This window comes from Nelumbo nucifera, chromosome 1 (assembly GCF_055504915.1).
Source record: "Nelumbo nucifera cultivar China Antique chromosome 1, China Antique-T2T, whole genome shotgun sequence".
NCBI classification, from domain to species: domain Eukaryota; kingdom Viridiplantae; phylum Streptophyta; class Magnoliopsida; order Proteales; family Nelumbonaceae; genus Nelumbo; species Nelumbo nucifera.
Genome location: NC_142649.1, coordinates 83652612 through 83669240, shown reverse-complemented (window position 1 = coordinate 83669240; position 16629 = coordinate 83652612). Strand labels below are relative to the sequence as shown.

General features: G+C 41.7%; 2 protein-coding genes across 6 annotated transcripts in view; one reads left to right on the top strand and one right to left on the bottom strand.

Moving 5' to 3' along the window:
* Window positions 1-650: 650 nt before the first annotated feature.
* On the top strand, window positions 651-1567 carry LOC104599435 (auxin-repressed 12.5 kDa protein-like). The gene is made up of 4 exons (XM_088886913.1): window positions 651-812; window positions 902-1121; window positions 1240-1318; window positions 1353-1567. Exons 1-3 carry the CDS (start codon window positions 707-709, stop codon window positions 1274-1276), a joined length of 363 nt encoding a protein of 120 aa, XP_088743039.1. The 5' UTR covers window positions 651-706; the 3' UTR covers window positions 1277-1318; window positions 1353-1567.
* Window positions 1568-2575: 1008 nt separating this feature from the next.
* The window catches only part of LOC104599434 (putative E3 ubiquitin-protein ligase RING1a), a 31016-nt gene continuing 16962 nt past the window's right edge, over window positions 2576-16629 (bottom strand). For 3 of the 5 annotated variants that reach the window (XM_010261970.3, XM_088886910.1, XM_088886912.1), the window contains 7 exons: window positions 14475-14556; window positions 14189-14309; window positions 13965-14006; window positions 3489-4031; window positions 3290-3397; window positions 2929-3138; window positions 2576-2842 (listed from right to left, as the gene is read on the bottom strand). In XM_010261970.3, the coding sequence (XP_010260272.1) occupies window positions 2810-2842; window positions 2929-3138; window positions 3290-3397; window positions 3489-4031; window positions 13965-14006; window positions 14189-14309; window positions 14475-14556 (1139 nt within the window). In that variant the 3' untranslated portion in view covers window positions 2576-2809. The remainder of the gene's footprint in view (window positions 2843-2928; window positions 3139-3289; window positions 3398-3488; window positions 4032-13964; window positions 14007-14188; window positions 14310-14474; window positions 14557-16629) is intronic. The other 2 variants (XM_010261971.3, XM_088886911.1) reach the window with 1 other exon arrangement.

Genomic DNA, 16629 nt, shown 5'->3' with positions numbered 1-16629 from the left:
TCAGTCTATTTCTATTTGACATACTGAAGATTTAACTGCCAAAATATGAAACATCAAAAACGTGCAAAACATATTTTATGCTGATTTTAAAAATTTTCAAATAAAACTTTCCGCATCTTTCACATTTAATTTCACAGGAAAAGACTCGAAATAATGCAAGAAAAGATGCACATCTACAAACAGACTCTTACTTATTATATTCAATTAATGAATAGTGGAATCCCCATTTCATTTTAGGTGGTCGTGGACAGTGAAAACAGAAGCACTTTCAGTTTATGTCTGATTCTTTCTCAAAATCAGGGCCCATCCGTTGTCCCTTCATCCATCTACCCTTCGTGGGCCCTAGAAGAATGGAAAGAGAAGGGACGACGTCGATATCAGAGGGTGACACATGGGCTACCCTCAACCTACATGCTATCTGAATTTTGAGCTCATGAGACCATTAATGAGATATTATGTAGGGGGACCCTCTCCCGGTCCTTCATCCTTATCCGCCAGCTCTTCACCTATATTTCTACCTTGTTCTCTTTCTCATATATATCTCAATACATGAATGGGTTAGGAGGAGATATTTAAGGGAGGCTTAAAATGGTAATTTTGAATACCTGGGCCCCCACCCCTTCTTCTATATAATTGAGCTATGGTAATTCATTTAGCCAAACTATACTGAATAGTGAATACTGATCAACTCATAAGGAGGATCGCCATGGTTTTGTTGGAGAAGCTCTGGGACGACGTTGTTGCTGGCCCTCAACCTGACCGTGGCCTCGGCAGGCTCAGGAAGCTCAGTACTAAGCCCTTGAATATTAAAGGCACCTTCCTATTCTTCTTCTTCTATTTCTTCGTCTTTTTTATGCATACATGAAAGGGTTTTTAATTTGTTTGTTCGCTTGTTTGTTAGACGTGGAAGGAGAGGGAAGCAGCAAGTACCAGAGATCGATGTCGATGCCGGCAAGCCCAGGAACGCCGACGACACCGGTGACGCCAATAACACCGTCGACGTCTAGGAAGGAGAACGTGTGGAGGAGTGTGTTCCACCCAGGAAGCAACCTGGCCACCAAGAGCATCGGCGCTGAGATGTTTGACAAGCCCCACCCCAACTCTCCCACTGTTTATGACTGGTACGTACCATAACTCCCATGGCATGCACGTGTGCCGAAGCCAGACAGTTGATCATCTTACTTTTTCATCCTCTTGGATCCCATCTGCTTGATTTCGTGACGTGACTTTTGTGTGTAGGCTCTACAGCTGTGAGACTCGAAGCAAATACCGTTGAGGAACGAAGAAGATGAAGAAGAGCCGAAGAGTGTGTGTGTGTGTATGTGCATATTGAGACTCGAAGCAAATACCGTTGAGGAACGAAGAAGATGAAGAAGGGCCGAAGAGTGTGTGTATGTACATATTGAAGTGTTAAGTTTGTCCTCTGTGTCTTTGTGTTCAGTGTTCACTAACTGGGCGAAGAAGACGAGTTATGTTAAGAAGACGTTACGCTTTCGCATGTGCGATCGCGAAGATGTAATGACTTTGTTTCAGTAAAAAAAACATATCTGTCCGTAGATTTGTTATCGACCTTGGTCTCGCTTTCCTACCATGAGCCACGATAACGCCTCTGTCTGATCGATGACCGTCTGATCCACTGAATTTTCTGATGATCATGATTTTATCCAGATCAGTGTGTATCACTTCCTCGTATTTGTAGGTCGTAGGTCGTAGCTAACCTACATACGGTGGGATATGTTGTGGGGCGCAGATGTGAATTCAATCCAGAAGAAAGAAAATAAATCCATGGGCTGCAACTTCTTCAACGGGAGACAGAGCCCGTCTGTTTGTTACAAAGCAGACAAAAGAAATGATTTTTTATGAAAATATTCCAGATCAACCGTTGCATGAGTTGAGGCGACGGGCAATAATTACACATGTCCCTCATCTAATTATTAACACAGTAGCATCCGAATCTCATCCTAATCTTATCCTAATTGCGTGGGGCCCGCCCCATTTATTAGATAATTGTTTGATTAATTAATTTAAGGAATTGTTCTACTGCTCACAGATCATGACTGATACCAACCAAGTGACCAACGTTAGTCGTCGGACCATGTGTTGGGACCAGATCCGAACTCACAAAATGGAGCATCAGTGTTCATAAAATACAGACTGGGGCCCAACGAGCACTAGAACGAACCCCATATCCAAAGGCACGTCGGGCAAAATGGCAGTGTCTTTATATACCCATCCAAACTCCAAAGTTGGATTTGTAACCAACCTACCATGCTCGCCCTCTCACAGCCATCAAGTGCAGCTAACCCGGATTCCTTTCTACCTCTAAGACTGTTCAAGTTCTACATACAATTGATAAAACCAGATGTCAGAACTCAGAAGGGCACATTTGTTTTCTGAATTTGGACTCATCCAATGCAACAGACAAAAGGGTTGATGGGTTGGTTACTCTGCAAAGCGAATTAGAAACCTGGGCAAGTCAAGAAACCTCTTCCCAAAGACCCAAACAGTCAGAAATCAGAACACAGAACTGGTTCATGCTACTTAGAGGCTAAAGCCATGGGAACAAAGACAGAGATAAGTGTTAAAAGCACGAGATGAATCATTAACACGCAGAGGGGCAGAACCAAGAGTATGACATGAAAAAGAAGAAAAAAGGCTACATTACATACATAAATATGAGCTGCACAGACCACGACATGCATAAGCTGTTATTTTTTTCTGTTCTTGACAAACAATGCTTCATCAGGAACTATATTGCCTGAGAGGTCTTTGTTTGTATCTATATAATTTAAGTCACCATGTACTCTTCCTAACTTGATACCTTCTGCCTATAAGTCAGAACCTGAAATTAGCATAGCAGAAGGGATTTATTATAACTGCAACATATGTGCAACTGATAATAACATATAGATAAGATGGAGAACTGACCAGATTGCCTCGACTGGAGGTGCAACTAGCTTGAATCCCTGCCAGAGTTTCTTGCTCTTCCAATATTTGCACACCATTTTTGCAATGATCATCCTTGGAGGTTGAAGGTTCAAGCCCAGATCCACATTGATCAGCAGTCATATGGTGGGGCTCTTTTACCACTAATATTTCAACTTCTTCAGCTTGTACTGGAGTTTGGAGGGCTACAAACTGTATAAATACATCAATAACTAGAACTCATGTTGAATGAGAGGAAGAGAAGCTAATATAAACTTAGAAAACAAAGTTGGTAGAAAAAAAAAAACTATATAAACTTTGAAAACAAAGTTAGTAAAAAATCAAGGTGGTAGAGGAATTTAACTTGGCATAGGTGTTTCACTGACAAGGTCGGCTTGCAGCAAAGGTATGGGCGCTGCAAACTTGGCATACTTTGTTCATCCAATGGCACAAGCATGAGATGTACATCCAGCTGAATACATGAACCATGATTGTGAACAACCATGTCAGTTAAGAGCACAAGAGAGCCCAAAAAGAAAATAATAATCCAACACCCTTTATACCTCATCTTCATTTTCGTCCAAGTTTCGCAGGTAATCTACCAACCTAGACAGGCGATTCCTGGCATTCTTACTATTGCTACCACTTACACTACCATATCTGGTGTGGCTCCGCACACCACCTTTACCCCAAGCCAGTACTTCTGGATTCCCGATACGGCCAGGAGATGCACCTGTGCTCTCTCTGCCCCCTTCTAAGTCATCATTTTCATCACAACCCCCATCTGCATTTGCAGCTGCTGAAAAAGACTGAGAGAACCTGGGTCCTCCCCATCTCCTGCACCGTTTTGGTTTTACCTCTGTAGAGCGTTCGTCTGCAGAAGAGGAATCTTTTCCTCCATCACCATTTGCCTCATCATCATCATCAGATCCTTGAATTTCAGATCCACGAGAGCTTCTCCTCCCTCTCAAATTTCGATAGTTACCCTGAGATTTTCTCACAAATGCAGCTGCAGTGGCTTTAGCTGTGGTGCGTCTCCTGCCAAGTGCTTCTGATTGTCGCCGTAAAGTCTGGGCAATAGATGCTTGGATCTGTCCCAGGAAAACCTAGCATAAGAATTTGAAACAACATAAAAATACAATCTAGTGTACATGTGTGTGCTTGAAGGCATCCCATCCCAAAATAATGGGTATCTGCCCTATTAGAATATGGAGTTATGGCCTAAAACATGTTTGTGTATGCAAAAAGCGCATAATAAAAGAAAAACGAAGAAATAAACCAAATATGAGCCATGATAACTTTCTACCTAGGTGGAGAACTGAAGTTAAAACTGTCAAGCAAGGAAATCTTCACCTAACAGATAAATATTATCTCTATGTAGAAACACGATACCATTTGGAACCTTTTCTGTTCATTTGAAAAATAATGTAATCTCAGAGGGGTGGAAGCTCAATATACCATATCAATCCCAGAGACTTAGAACATAATTTAACGGTTTTAGTTCAAGGACATCTTGCATTGCCAAGCTAAAATATGGTGTGGTTATGGCTTTTCCAAAATCCAAATAATAGCTTGCCAACTCAAGAATCAACTCCTTGGCTCTGCACTCAAAGTTGCCTCCATCAGAGTCAGTTGAATATGCTGACCGATGCTTATATTATTAGAGGTAATAGGAAATTTGACGAAAAAGAAGTTCTGAGAAAAGGATAAATTCCAACACTCCTTCAAACTCAATGCTACTCTCTTAAAGCCTTAAAACCTCAAGAAATAAAGCAAATTGAAACCAAATGATCAATTTTTATTTTATTTCATTAATGCATTTAATCAGTTAAATGTATATTTCCCAATTGACTAGTACAGAACCTAAGTTCTCAATTTTACTTCCGGCAGGAGTTATTCAGTCCAAATAAAATATTTATGTATTAAGTAAATGTCTTGATAACATGATTAAAGAACCCGATGGAGTACTTGAAAAGTACACTTATGCGGTTATGCCAAATACCAATATTTAGATAACTTACGCACAATTTAAAACCCAAGGACTTCATTAGTTTTAATAAACCTAAATAAATGATTTACTGAATTTGTATATCTTTTTAATGAAAAAACAAATAAATTGGTGACGCACGATCTGCTCGCTCCCACATGGCTAGTGACTGGGCTCGAACAAGGTTCTGATCTGGCAGTGCTGAGCTAGTATTTGTGCGTCCAAGCTGGAAAGAAAGAAAGATAGAGTGCCTGGGTAGGTTTTACCCAGGAGAACACTCCGATGCTCAAGTTAGAATGGGGATTTTGTGAGAATATGTGATAGAGCTCAAGAGCTTTAGTGCGACTACCCTTTTGAGTGGATTTGGGGCTTTTTATAGCTATCTGAGGATCAGGTGCCATTAGGCAACGTCTCAGAGTCTCCTGTGGAGCTGTTTCCGCAGTTTAAGGCGTACTAGCGCATTTGTTTCTAGATTCGCACGGCGGTTACATGTCGCCCGCGGGTCTTGTGGCATACAGCTCGGCGAGTTGTTCCTATGGTTGCGGTAACGGTGCCTGCGGAGGCGTGGCGCGCGGAATGGTTTAGGCGAGCTTGTATTGACGGTGACCCAAGCTCGCCCCAACTCAGCCGCTCACCTGATGTCGGGTGCCACATGTTGACTTATCGAGCTGTTCTGCTGACTTGGACGCTGTTGACAACAACAACGTCCATGTGCCAGTAGTTGTGCGGGGTGACCAAAATGCCCCTCATCAATTGCCCCCCACTCTCGAATCTTCTAGGGCGTTTTTGGTCTGCTCACCTTGGTAGGTGGTTCAGCTCGCCCGGTTTGGGCTTGGTCTGAACCGCTTCTTCTAGAACCTTCTAGAGTTCGGAGAGAGGGAAGTGGCTTTGCACGCACGGCGTTCGTGGCAGGCGGTTTGAATTTAAACGCCCACCTAAATTCAAACTGAGCACGCGCGCTTAGTTTTGAATTTTTGAATTTTTGAACTGGCGTGCTCAGAGGTCGAGCCCGCACACCAGTCCCCCGCTGTTGCCAAGCTGTCCTATGCCTGTGTCGTTGGATTCTAGCAGTGCGCCTCTGCTAGCTGTGGTTTTCATATGAATCGTCGATTCTGTTTCCCGCGAGCTATAAATATGGGGGCCTCTGGTGAGGTCCCCTCATATTCACTGTTTTTGGATTTTTCCGAAGGAGGGTGATCTTCGAGTTGGTCTCCAGCGCTGGTCTGCTTAGGCGAGCTCTGTTTTTCGTTGGCGATCTATACTTTCTCCTTATCCCAATTGCTATTGTTGTCGTTTCTAGTTCTCTTTGCTTTTCTAGTGAGTTTCTTTTGTCTTTTTCCCCATGTCTTAGTTTTGCCGAAGATAGGCCATCCGGTGATAGGTCAGATGAGGAATCGAGCTCCTCTAGTGAGGATTCATACGAGTCTTTTTTCGGTGGGGACCTAGTGGGCAGGAGGGAGGAGGTAGAGGCTGTAATAGATTCGTTCGAACCGACCCAGCTGTCTGGGGAGGAGATAGTTGATATATGTCAAAGGTACGAGATCCTCGATGAGTATCGTTGGATTGAGCCTACTGCTAGTCATTATCCTTGGGACCACGACAGGGAGGAGTTGTGCGTCTATGAGGAGTCACTGGTGGCTAGCCTCCGTTTCCCCCTTCATCACTGCTGTATTGAAGTGCTACAAGGTATCGCTGGGTCAGCTCGCCCCAAATGGGGTTAGGACACTAGTTGGGTTGATCAGCTTATGCCACCACCGGGGCTTCCCTTTGAGTCTCGAGGCCTTCTCGACTCTAGTACAGATGAAAAGAATTTCTAGCCCATTTTGTTTTTACCTTCCTTTCCGCAGCATGAGGGAGATTTTTAATTTTCCCAACAAGGTTAGGGGCTGGAAGCAGAGGTTCTTTTTCCTTAAGAATGATGGTGGTTGGGATGTCAACACTACCTGGTACAGTAGTTGCCAGAAAGTTACTATGTGCAGGGATGTCGAGCTTCAAGTTGCTGTCCAGCAACTCGCCTAGGAACGAGTTAGGATTGGAGAGTTCCTAGCTGAGCCGATGCTTGTGCAAGCAGGACTGAGCCATATAGGTGGGCCAGTTGTCAAGTCGCACATTGCGTATTCTCTTTAGGTCGTGCATTTGCCTATTCTTTTTTCCTGTTAGCTCGGCTGCTGATGTTTCTGTCTTTGTCTACAGGTATGGCGAGCTTGTCTTCTATGATGTCAGTCGAGGAAATGAGATCTTCTCGCAAGAAGCATTGAGCTGAGCGTAGGTCATCTAGGGGAGAGGTTTCTTCGTCTGGGACCCCTCCAGTCGTCGACCTGGAGAGGGAAGGAGACCAGATGTACACCGAGCAGCACCTGCCAGAGCCGCAAGTCGCCCAGGAGGAGCGGGAGGCCGGCCCTTACGTGTTCGATATCCCCCCTATCCCTAGCATTCCTGTTGTGTCCATGATTGATTGGTCGAGCGATGCTCGCATAACTCTTCGGTTGGGTAGGGGCATACTTCTTCCTGAGGACATGCAGCAGTTCAACGAGCTGGATCTCGTCGAGACTAGGGCCCGATTGACCCAATGTATCATCCAGGTCTGTTTCTTTTCCGCTGAGAACTTCTTGATTTCTTTCTGCAAGGCATCTTATTTTGTTTTTGGTTTTCGCAGGCAAACAAACACCTATAGTCAGGTCCTACTGGACTATGCTCACTCCGAGTAGAAAGAAAGGGCCAGTATGCAGGCTAACATTGGTCTGCTTAACGCCGAGTTGCAGAGGCTCAGGATTGATTCAGAGGGGGAGTGTATGGAGCACCAATGCCTTTATAACGCGAACCTGAGTCTGCACTCTACAGCACAAGCTGACCCATTCCCGACGCGAGCTGAACGAGTCACGATCTAGGTGTGCCCAGGAGGTTGACCTAGCTAGGGAGGAGGCCGTTGCTCTTTACTTGCAGTCCCCCGCATACGGGAAGCAGAGGGCAATGGACGGTATCCCATCGATGAAGAGGGGATTCAAGTTGTATCGTCGCTATCTCAAGTCCCTGTATCCCGATCTCGATGTCAGCTCCATCACTACATGGAAGGTCCCACGTGAGCTCGTCATGCAAGTGGATGAGGAGCCCTTGACCCCAGAGGAGGAGGAAGATGGCAAAGAGGGGGTCGAGGAAGAAGGAGACGAGGAGGCTCAGGATGATGTCGGTGGTGACGAGTAGCTCAGTCTATAGCTCAGCTGGAAGTTTGGTGGAGATGGTGGTGGTTTCCTTTACTATTTCGAGGGCTTCTTGCTCCTATAAGATTTCCAAGGCCTGCGTGCCCTATATTGTCCGAACTTACTGAACTTTTTCTTTCTCTCTTTCTTCTTTTTTTTTTCTTTTTTTTTTTAGCAGCTACTTGGTCCGCTTACTTGTAAGGCCATTTGGCCCCCTTAATTTAATAAAAGTAGTTGTTCCTTGCAGTACCTTTTGTTTGTTTGGCTAATCTTTACGTTGTTCAGCTCGCTTCTGTTGTAGAGTATAACTTTGTTGTTCTTCAACACTATTGATTCTATCTTCACGATGTCGAACTGAGCTATTAGTTGACTCTAGCGAGCTCGGGGCTCGAAGCACTTTTTATTAGAGATAGTATCTATGTAGGTTGTCCACATTCCAGGCCCGGGGCACTGTCTTCCCATCAAGTGTTTCGAGCTCGTATGCGTTCCCACCTATAGTTTTAGAAACTCTGTAGGGGCCTTCCCAATTTCAGACCGAGCTTTCCCACACTGGGCTCGGGTACCATAACTTTCCTGAGTACCAGGTCGCCAACCCTGAAATTGTGTTTCTTGACTCGTGCATTGTAGTACCGAGCTACACGTTGCTGGTATGTCGCAGTTTGAATATAGGCGAGGTCTCTTAACTTCCTCTACTAAGTTAAGGTTGGCTCGCAAGTCTTCCTCATTTGATTCTTCAGCGCATACTTCAGATCGCAGCGTCAAGATCTTCATTTCAATTGGGATCACTGCCTCGGTCCCGTAAGTTAGGTTGAAGGGCGTCTCACCTATTGTTGTTTTAATGGTGGTCCTGTAGGCCCATAGCACGCTAAGTAGCTCATCCACCCACAAACCCTTAACTCGAGATAGTCAAGCTTTGAGGCCACATAGAATGGCTCTATTGGTGACTTCAGCTTATCCGTTAGCTTGAGCGCCACCGAGGTGAAGTTTTGTCTTATTCCCATCCGATTGCACCAATTCTGGAACTTAATGTCCTCAAACTGCTTCCCGTTGTCTGAGATCAATACTCTGGGTAGGCCAAACCTACAGACTATGCTTCGCCTAAAGTTCTAGACATTGTGAGTTGTTATGGTGACTAGGGGTTCGGCTTTTACCCTACCCACTTGGTGAAGTAATCTACTGCCACCACCAGAAATTTTTTGTCCTTTAGCTGGCAGGAAGGGGCCCAGCAAGTCTATGCCCCATTGTGCGAATGGCCAAGGGCTAGTTAAGTACCTTAGGTCGACGGCTGGCTAGTGTAGGATGTTGGCATGCCGTTAACATTTGTCGCATCGCTGGACCAGCTCAATGGCATCTGCCTTCATGGTGAGCCAGTAGTATCCTTGTCATAAAGCTTTCTGAGCGAGGGCCCTGCAGAGACGAGTTATTCCTATGGTCGCGGTAACGATGCCTACAGAGGCGTGGTGTGAGGAATGGTTTAGGCGAGCTTGTGTTGATGGCAGCTCAAGATCACCCCAGCTCGGCCGCTCACCTGGTGTCGGGTGCCACGACTGTTCTGTTGACTTGGATATTGTGTTGTCAACAGCGTCCACGTGTCGGTAGTTGTGCGGGGTGACCAAAATGCCCCTCATCATAAATTAATAATGATTTATATGTTATGCACACCGAGCCCTGCATTACTGTCAGTATTTGAGAATTATTTGTCTTTAGATTTGCAGTACATGAGAAGTTGAAAACTTACCATAAGTACAAACTCTACCTTCACCAACCCTAACTTTTTTATCATTACCTTTAACTTAAGATCCCTTTATATTTTCCAATTAAGAAAAGGTAACAGTATTGCATTATATCCAGAAAGCAAAATACACATGAAGATGTATAGTGACGCACATGACTTTCCACATTGATTCCAATAAATCCCTAGTCAACTATGTCCCTAGACCTTCTAAATCTGATATCAGTGAGCCAACTTTAAGCAAGCCACTGTAACCTAGCCATCATCTTTAAACAGCCTATCCTTTTCGGCCACATTGATGATGGTACAACTAAAACCAACCATCAATCAGACAGGTGACCGTGCTTCATGCCACTGACTGTATATGTATGCATGACATATATGTTTACATGCACAGATAGATAGGTAGCCTAATAGAATAATCAATTAAGACTCTTCTATAGATGATATGAGTAGGGAGCATAGGGGTCCTTTTGGTTTTCTAATGGAATGGATCAATACAAAGTACATAGGGAGTCTCTAGAAGAGAATAATCAGCTGTTGGATGGAAGAAACAGGGAGCTTAAAGGGACAGGTTTGACAATAGAATGGAAGAAACAGGGAGTTTAAAGGGACAAGTTTGACAATAGAAGCTTGAGGATCTAGTCTAATAAATTTCAACCTCCAGAAACTATCAGCATTTTGATAACAGTTAAAATAGCCAATGCATATGGATGTAATAGGAGTTTAATGATTTCTTGATGGATGATCTTGTGAGAGGATTGCAGGTGCAGCCTGTGGCAAGACCTTTGAGACTGGCAGGTTCTTAGACCCATTTTGACCCCTCAACTCCAGGTACACCATACACTCAATTTAATATTCCTTGGAGAACCTTGGGCAATCAAGGATTGGATGGGAACTCAAAAACTTAGGGCAAGATTATTGTTTATCAGGAATTGACAGATCAGGGATATTAGTCAGAGCACACATCTTGGCCTTAGCATTAATACAGGGTCTCTGATTGATATATTTGCTAGATTTTGGTAGAGTGGAGGTCAAAGGGGACTTGTGCATTGTTATTGGATGGATCAATCGGGATACTTAGGACCATGATCCCTCTTACCATTTCATCAAAGAAGATCAGTTGTTGGAATCCCAAGTTATGACCTCATTTAGACAGGACCCATAGTCAGCCAATTATTTGATGAGCAAATTGCCTAGGGAAGGAGTGTTGTATATAGGGGTGCAAGTCGGGTGGGCTGGGATCGGGTTGAGATAAGGTCATGCTGAGTTCGGGCTACCTAAAGGCTAGGCCTGGGCCCAGCCCAAAAAATAAAAAACCCTGAAGCCTTAGGTCCAAGCCCAGCCCAAGGACCAAAAATCCAAGCCCAAACCCCTGCAAAATTTTGGGCTAGGTCAGTTCGGGCTCAGGTTGGGCATGCCTAAGTTGCACCCCTAATTGTATATTTGGGAGGCCTACCTCTGCCATCATGCTTGCATCTTTTTGAGGTTTTTTGGGGATCATGTCTCTTGACCATAGTTTTCAAAGCGCTAAGGCGAGGCTAGGCGATTGGGGGGTGCCTTGTTGCCTAGTCGCCTAGGCGGGATGGATTTTTTTATGTTAAAAACATAGATCCTAGGGTAGTTCCCTAGGTACCATAACCATATTTCTTTAATAATTATTCATGATTTTCATAAGAAAAGTATAAATTGAAGAAGGAAAATAAAATTCAAAAATATATAGGGGCTGAACCCTTATTTTTGTTATAGGAAAAGAAGAAAATAAAAAGTATTGGTAGTAGTAGTAGTAGTAGTAGTAGTAGTAGTAGTAGTAGTGGTAGAAGAAGAAGAAGAAGAAGAAGAAGAAGAAGAAGAAGAAGAAGAAGAAGAAGAAGAAGAAGTAGAAGAAGAATATATGGAAGAGGAAATTGCTGATTAGATAAAATTTCAAGTTCTTCCTTACTTATTGGTTCAGGTTTTTAAGTCTTTTAGGGTTCAATACAGCATTTAGCAATGTTTGTGTTGATTAAACCCTAACAAATAAGAAAATAATAAAAAGAAATTAGTATATAAACACACAATGATTATTTTAGTTTAATAATGTCTATTTTATAATTATAATCTCAAAAAAGAATGAATAAAAAAGTATTTTATAGTACAAAGTAGAAAACTGCTTGGCGATTAGGCAAGGCGAGCCTCAAAGGGCGCCTTGTCGCCTAGGTGTCGCCTTGACAACTATGCTCTTGACTTGGGGGCTTTGATGGCTGTACTCACTTTTTTTCTGTTGCCAACTAAATTCACATTATCCATAGGAAAAGGGGGAAAAGAAGAATATTCTGTTAACAAACAGTTCACAAAAGGTGAAAGTAGGGGTACAAAAAGAGGACAGCTGGTGGTTGTTTAGGCCATCTTTGGTTCAACACTCATTCTTGCTCAATTCTTTCCGATAAAATTCTAGAATGAAAAAAATGGGTAGAAATGGGCAGAATGAGAAAATGTTGCTATGAACCAAATGCTTTTTTTCAAAAAAAAAAATGAATTCTTTCTGTGGCAAGAATGAAAATAAATTTTAAACGTGTTTGGTTACAAATTTAATTTTCATTCATTTTTTTCATCAACCAAAATAATAATGTAGGTATACATACAATACTCATTAGCAGATGTAGTGGAAATGTGTAAGACCCACAACAACTAAACATAAATCAAGTAATCAACCATGTGTGCCCCACATCAATAACACAAAAATATAAAAGAAAAGAAAAAGGCAAGAAACTACAAAGCTTTTGCATTTGGTTGCATAGAGAAAATATAAAAGAATATTTAAAGGGAGCAATTAGCGCCTATTTAAAAATTAAAACTAATTAGAAGGAAATTAGTTTGCTGAATTGAGTAGGCAGTTGTGCAAATGAAGAAAAGAGCTTGGAACTTCCAAGAAGAAATGGAATTTAAAAATTGTGAAATTAAAAGAAAATTAATAACTCGAAGAACTACAAAATATCTAACTTCACCAAATTGATGATAGTATATTCAATAAAGATACTATATTAAGAAAGTAATAAAATATAATAAAACATCATATAATCGTGCCTCATATTGTTCATTTTCATTCTTTAAAGAAGCTCTATGTCAGTGGTCATAAACTGCCAGCCTAGGTCTCAAAAATCGCCGGTAAATCATGCCTCATATTTCTCATTTCTATGCTGGCGGTCATAAACCACCAGCTCAGGTCTCAAAAACTCCAGCATAGAGTTTTTACCAACAGATGGCTGGTGGTCAATGTCCGTCGGCACAAGTTTTCACAACAGCAGTGGCCAACGGATAGTGGACCGCCGGCCATCCTATTATTTTTCGTGCTGCAAGTTACCTCAATTTTTGTGCCATGGACTCATTTTTCATTCAAAAATGAATGAAGCCCATTGCAAGAATTTTATAACCAAATTCTCTCATGCAATTCACTTTTGCCCATTCTTGCCCAGAATGAGTAAGAAACGATTATTTTCAGCCTGGCTGGCAGTTTATTTATATAATACATACATATGTAAATATTTTTATAACTATATAGCACATGCACACATACATACATACATATATATATGTGTGTGTGTGTGTGTGTGTGTGTGTGTGTGTTTGTTTTATTATTTATATAAATTTGGAAATAGCCTCTCTGTATGTGCAGGGGTAAGGCTGCGTACATCTTTCCCTCCCCAGACCCTGCATTGGCAGGTGCCTCATGCACTGGACTGCCCTTTATATTTATATAAATATTATAAAATGACATAATATTTTTATAATTATAACATATATTTTGTGCATAGATTATACGTCATATAATATAAAATAAATAAATAAATAAATATATATATTTAATGTCTTAGGCCCAAAGCCCAGCCTGGTCTAGCACAGGCCTGGGCTATAGCCCTTATCATAGGTGCTAAGCCCAGCCCAACCCATGATCCCTTACACATATACACCATTCATTGGTAGCAGGAGACAAAATTATTTATTCAAGCAGGAGGCACACAATCCCAACACACATGCATACTCTCTCTCACACTGTTGCGCACATACACACAAGCAAGCAAGTTATATTGGTTTTATATTTTAGCACATGCATGCATGTAAATATGTTTGTTAACTATCTGACCTGCTTATTGCGATTCTTCTCCTCTTCATGAAAGGCCAGCTCCTGAAACCCGGCATCCAGCAAAGAATGAGTACTTAGATAAATCACACTCAACTTAACAAACCCTTGTCCTAAGTCCTAACTATATAGGGTCATCCATGGGAAACCTATTTTGCAGTTGTACTCCAACTCATTGCCATTATCCAACAAGAAGAATAAAAATAAAAACTACAGAAAACTTATACCTCTTCCTCGTATTTATCAATATCTGGATATAAAGCTGCAATTAAAGCATCATAATTTGGATCATCCCTCAAAGAACGACGGCTTGCACAATGTGTGCGGCAAGCAGGGCATTCATTGTTCCTGCAGAAAAGACCAAAGTAGCAATACACATCAGAAAGACTTCAAGATCCTTATGGACAGCCAACTTTTTATAAGTTCTAGCCTAGACCCTAGATGATAAGGAGATTGTAGTGCCTGCATGCCATTGAACCAAATAAGACATGGCCGAACAGTTTCTTAGCATACCCCAGTCGCATTGATTTGTCAATGCATTCCCTGCAAAATCGATGCAGGCATTCCATTACAGTTCGTGTCTTCCGTATTATACCTGTCCATACAAGTGTAATTGTTAGAGAACTTTTCTTTTTTCAAAACGTCAAGAGAGAAAGGCAGGAAAGCAACTCAATGAAACTGGCAAATATTACATATCATGAATTTTGTATGTATTCTTGCTTTATATATATATATATATATATAGTGGAATGGCTAAACAGGATATGTGTAGCCAACCCATATAGTCGGCATAAGGCTTTATTAACTAAAATATCTTGTGAGAAGGAAAAAAAATGCACATGGGAAAATGTTTAAGGTGCAAAAGATATGCCATTTAAGCCCCATCATTGGAAAAATGAGGAATGCAGTTGTTGCTATACCAAAAGAAAAAGTCCTTTCCACACCCCTCCTAGCTAGATCATCAGCCATAGTGTTCTGTATTGACAGACTTTAGTCTTTAGTTTTATTGCTAAAAGCTAAAGGAAGAAATACAGACTCATTTTAGCAAGATCATGAAAAACTGTTTTCAGTAACTTGTTCAGTTACTAGGCTTTTCTCCTCAATTAATTCCTCCTATTTTCTTCTTGCTTTTACTGCTATTGCAACCCATGAAGGTTGCTACTACAATTTTGTGGCCTTATCTTGTTCAAATTTTTTATAGCATACAATCAACTCAACAAGGCCTTGCCCCAACTATATATATGGGGTTAGCTACATGATCTTTATTTTGCCATTCCACTCTTTCAAGGGCTGTATTTATTAATAGAAATTAATAAATTACTAATAGAAATCAGAAATAATACACCAGTGAGTTATGAATGATCCTGAGAGAATGGCAGTTAGCCCCAGTTAACCACCCCGACAAACAAAACAAACCCAGCCCATTTATCTTCTTAGATTGCAAAATTCAGAACCTAAAAGGCAAACATTAATCATCCCTGCTCATTTTATCCTTATAATGGGGCCCAAAACATCTATCTTCTATGTACCCCTTGCTTGGATAAAGCATCCACCAAAGAATTTGTTGAACTTTGTACCCAGCATATTGTTAACTGCATGTTCCTCATTAGCCATCCAAATTGCTTGATCTCATTTCTGTAGCATCACATCTCCTGACTCTCCTTGTTCAGCCAAATTATCACAGTTTTTGAGTCCCCTTCATTTACAAGTCTCTCCACCCCCATCCCCTTGGCCTCTTGCACCCCAACCACTGCTGCCATCGGTTCTGCTCCATCAAGGGCCATATTTGTTTTGGAATGGTAGAATACTGGTACATTTCATTCTATTGCCAATGGGCATATTTATACAGTAAGCTGCTGCAATAAATAGAAAGAAAGAAAAATAGAAAGAAGAAAAAATAGAAAGAAGAGAAAATAGAAAGTACAAAAATAGAAAGTACAAAAATAGAAAGAAAGAAATAGAAAGAAAAAACTTTCTAAATCAATCCTTCCACAATCCTAGGAATATGTACAATTCTATTTTCAGATCTGAACCAGTAACCCCACGTTTTCCAACACTCCCCCTCAAGCTGGTGAATAGAGATCCTCCATTCCCAGCTTGGCTATAATTCTCCGAAAGTCTGTACTATTAAGCCCTTTAGTAAGTACATCAGCCAGTTGTCCTTTTGTAAACACATAGGGAGTGCAAATCAACTTGTTGTCCAGTTTCTCTTTTATAAAGTGTCGGTCAATTTCGATGTGCTTCGTCCTGTCATGTTGAACAGGATTGTGAGCAATATTGATGGCTGACTTGTTGTCACAATATAGTTTCATAGGCTCTTCTCGTGGAATCTTCAGGTCTTCTAAAATTATCTTCAACCAGAGTAATTCACACACTCCTTGTGCCATAGCCCTGAATTCTGCCTCTGCACTTGACCAAGCCACTACATTTTGCTTCTTACTCCTCCAAGTGACTAAGTTTCTGTTAGACAGTTTTGTATGCCCTTAGCTTCAATCAGAATGATGTACTTTATGAGTTTATTGTAAATGAATAAAGATACATATTTGATTCATGTTCCCTTGGTATGTTTCTGTGTAATACCCTTAAACTGGACACTTAATGAGACTCGTGTTAGTTTAGAATGTTCACAGCCAGTGGGTCGGTCTGGGGAGACCTATCCTGACAAGGC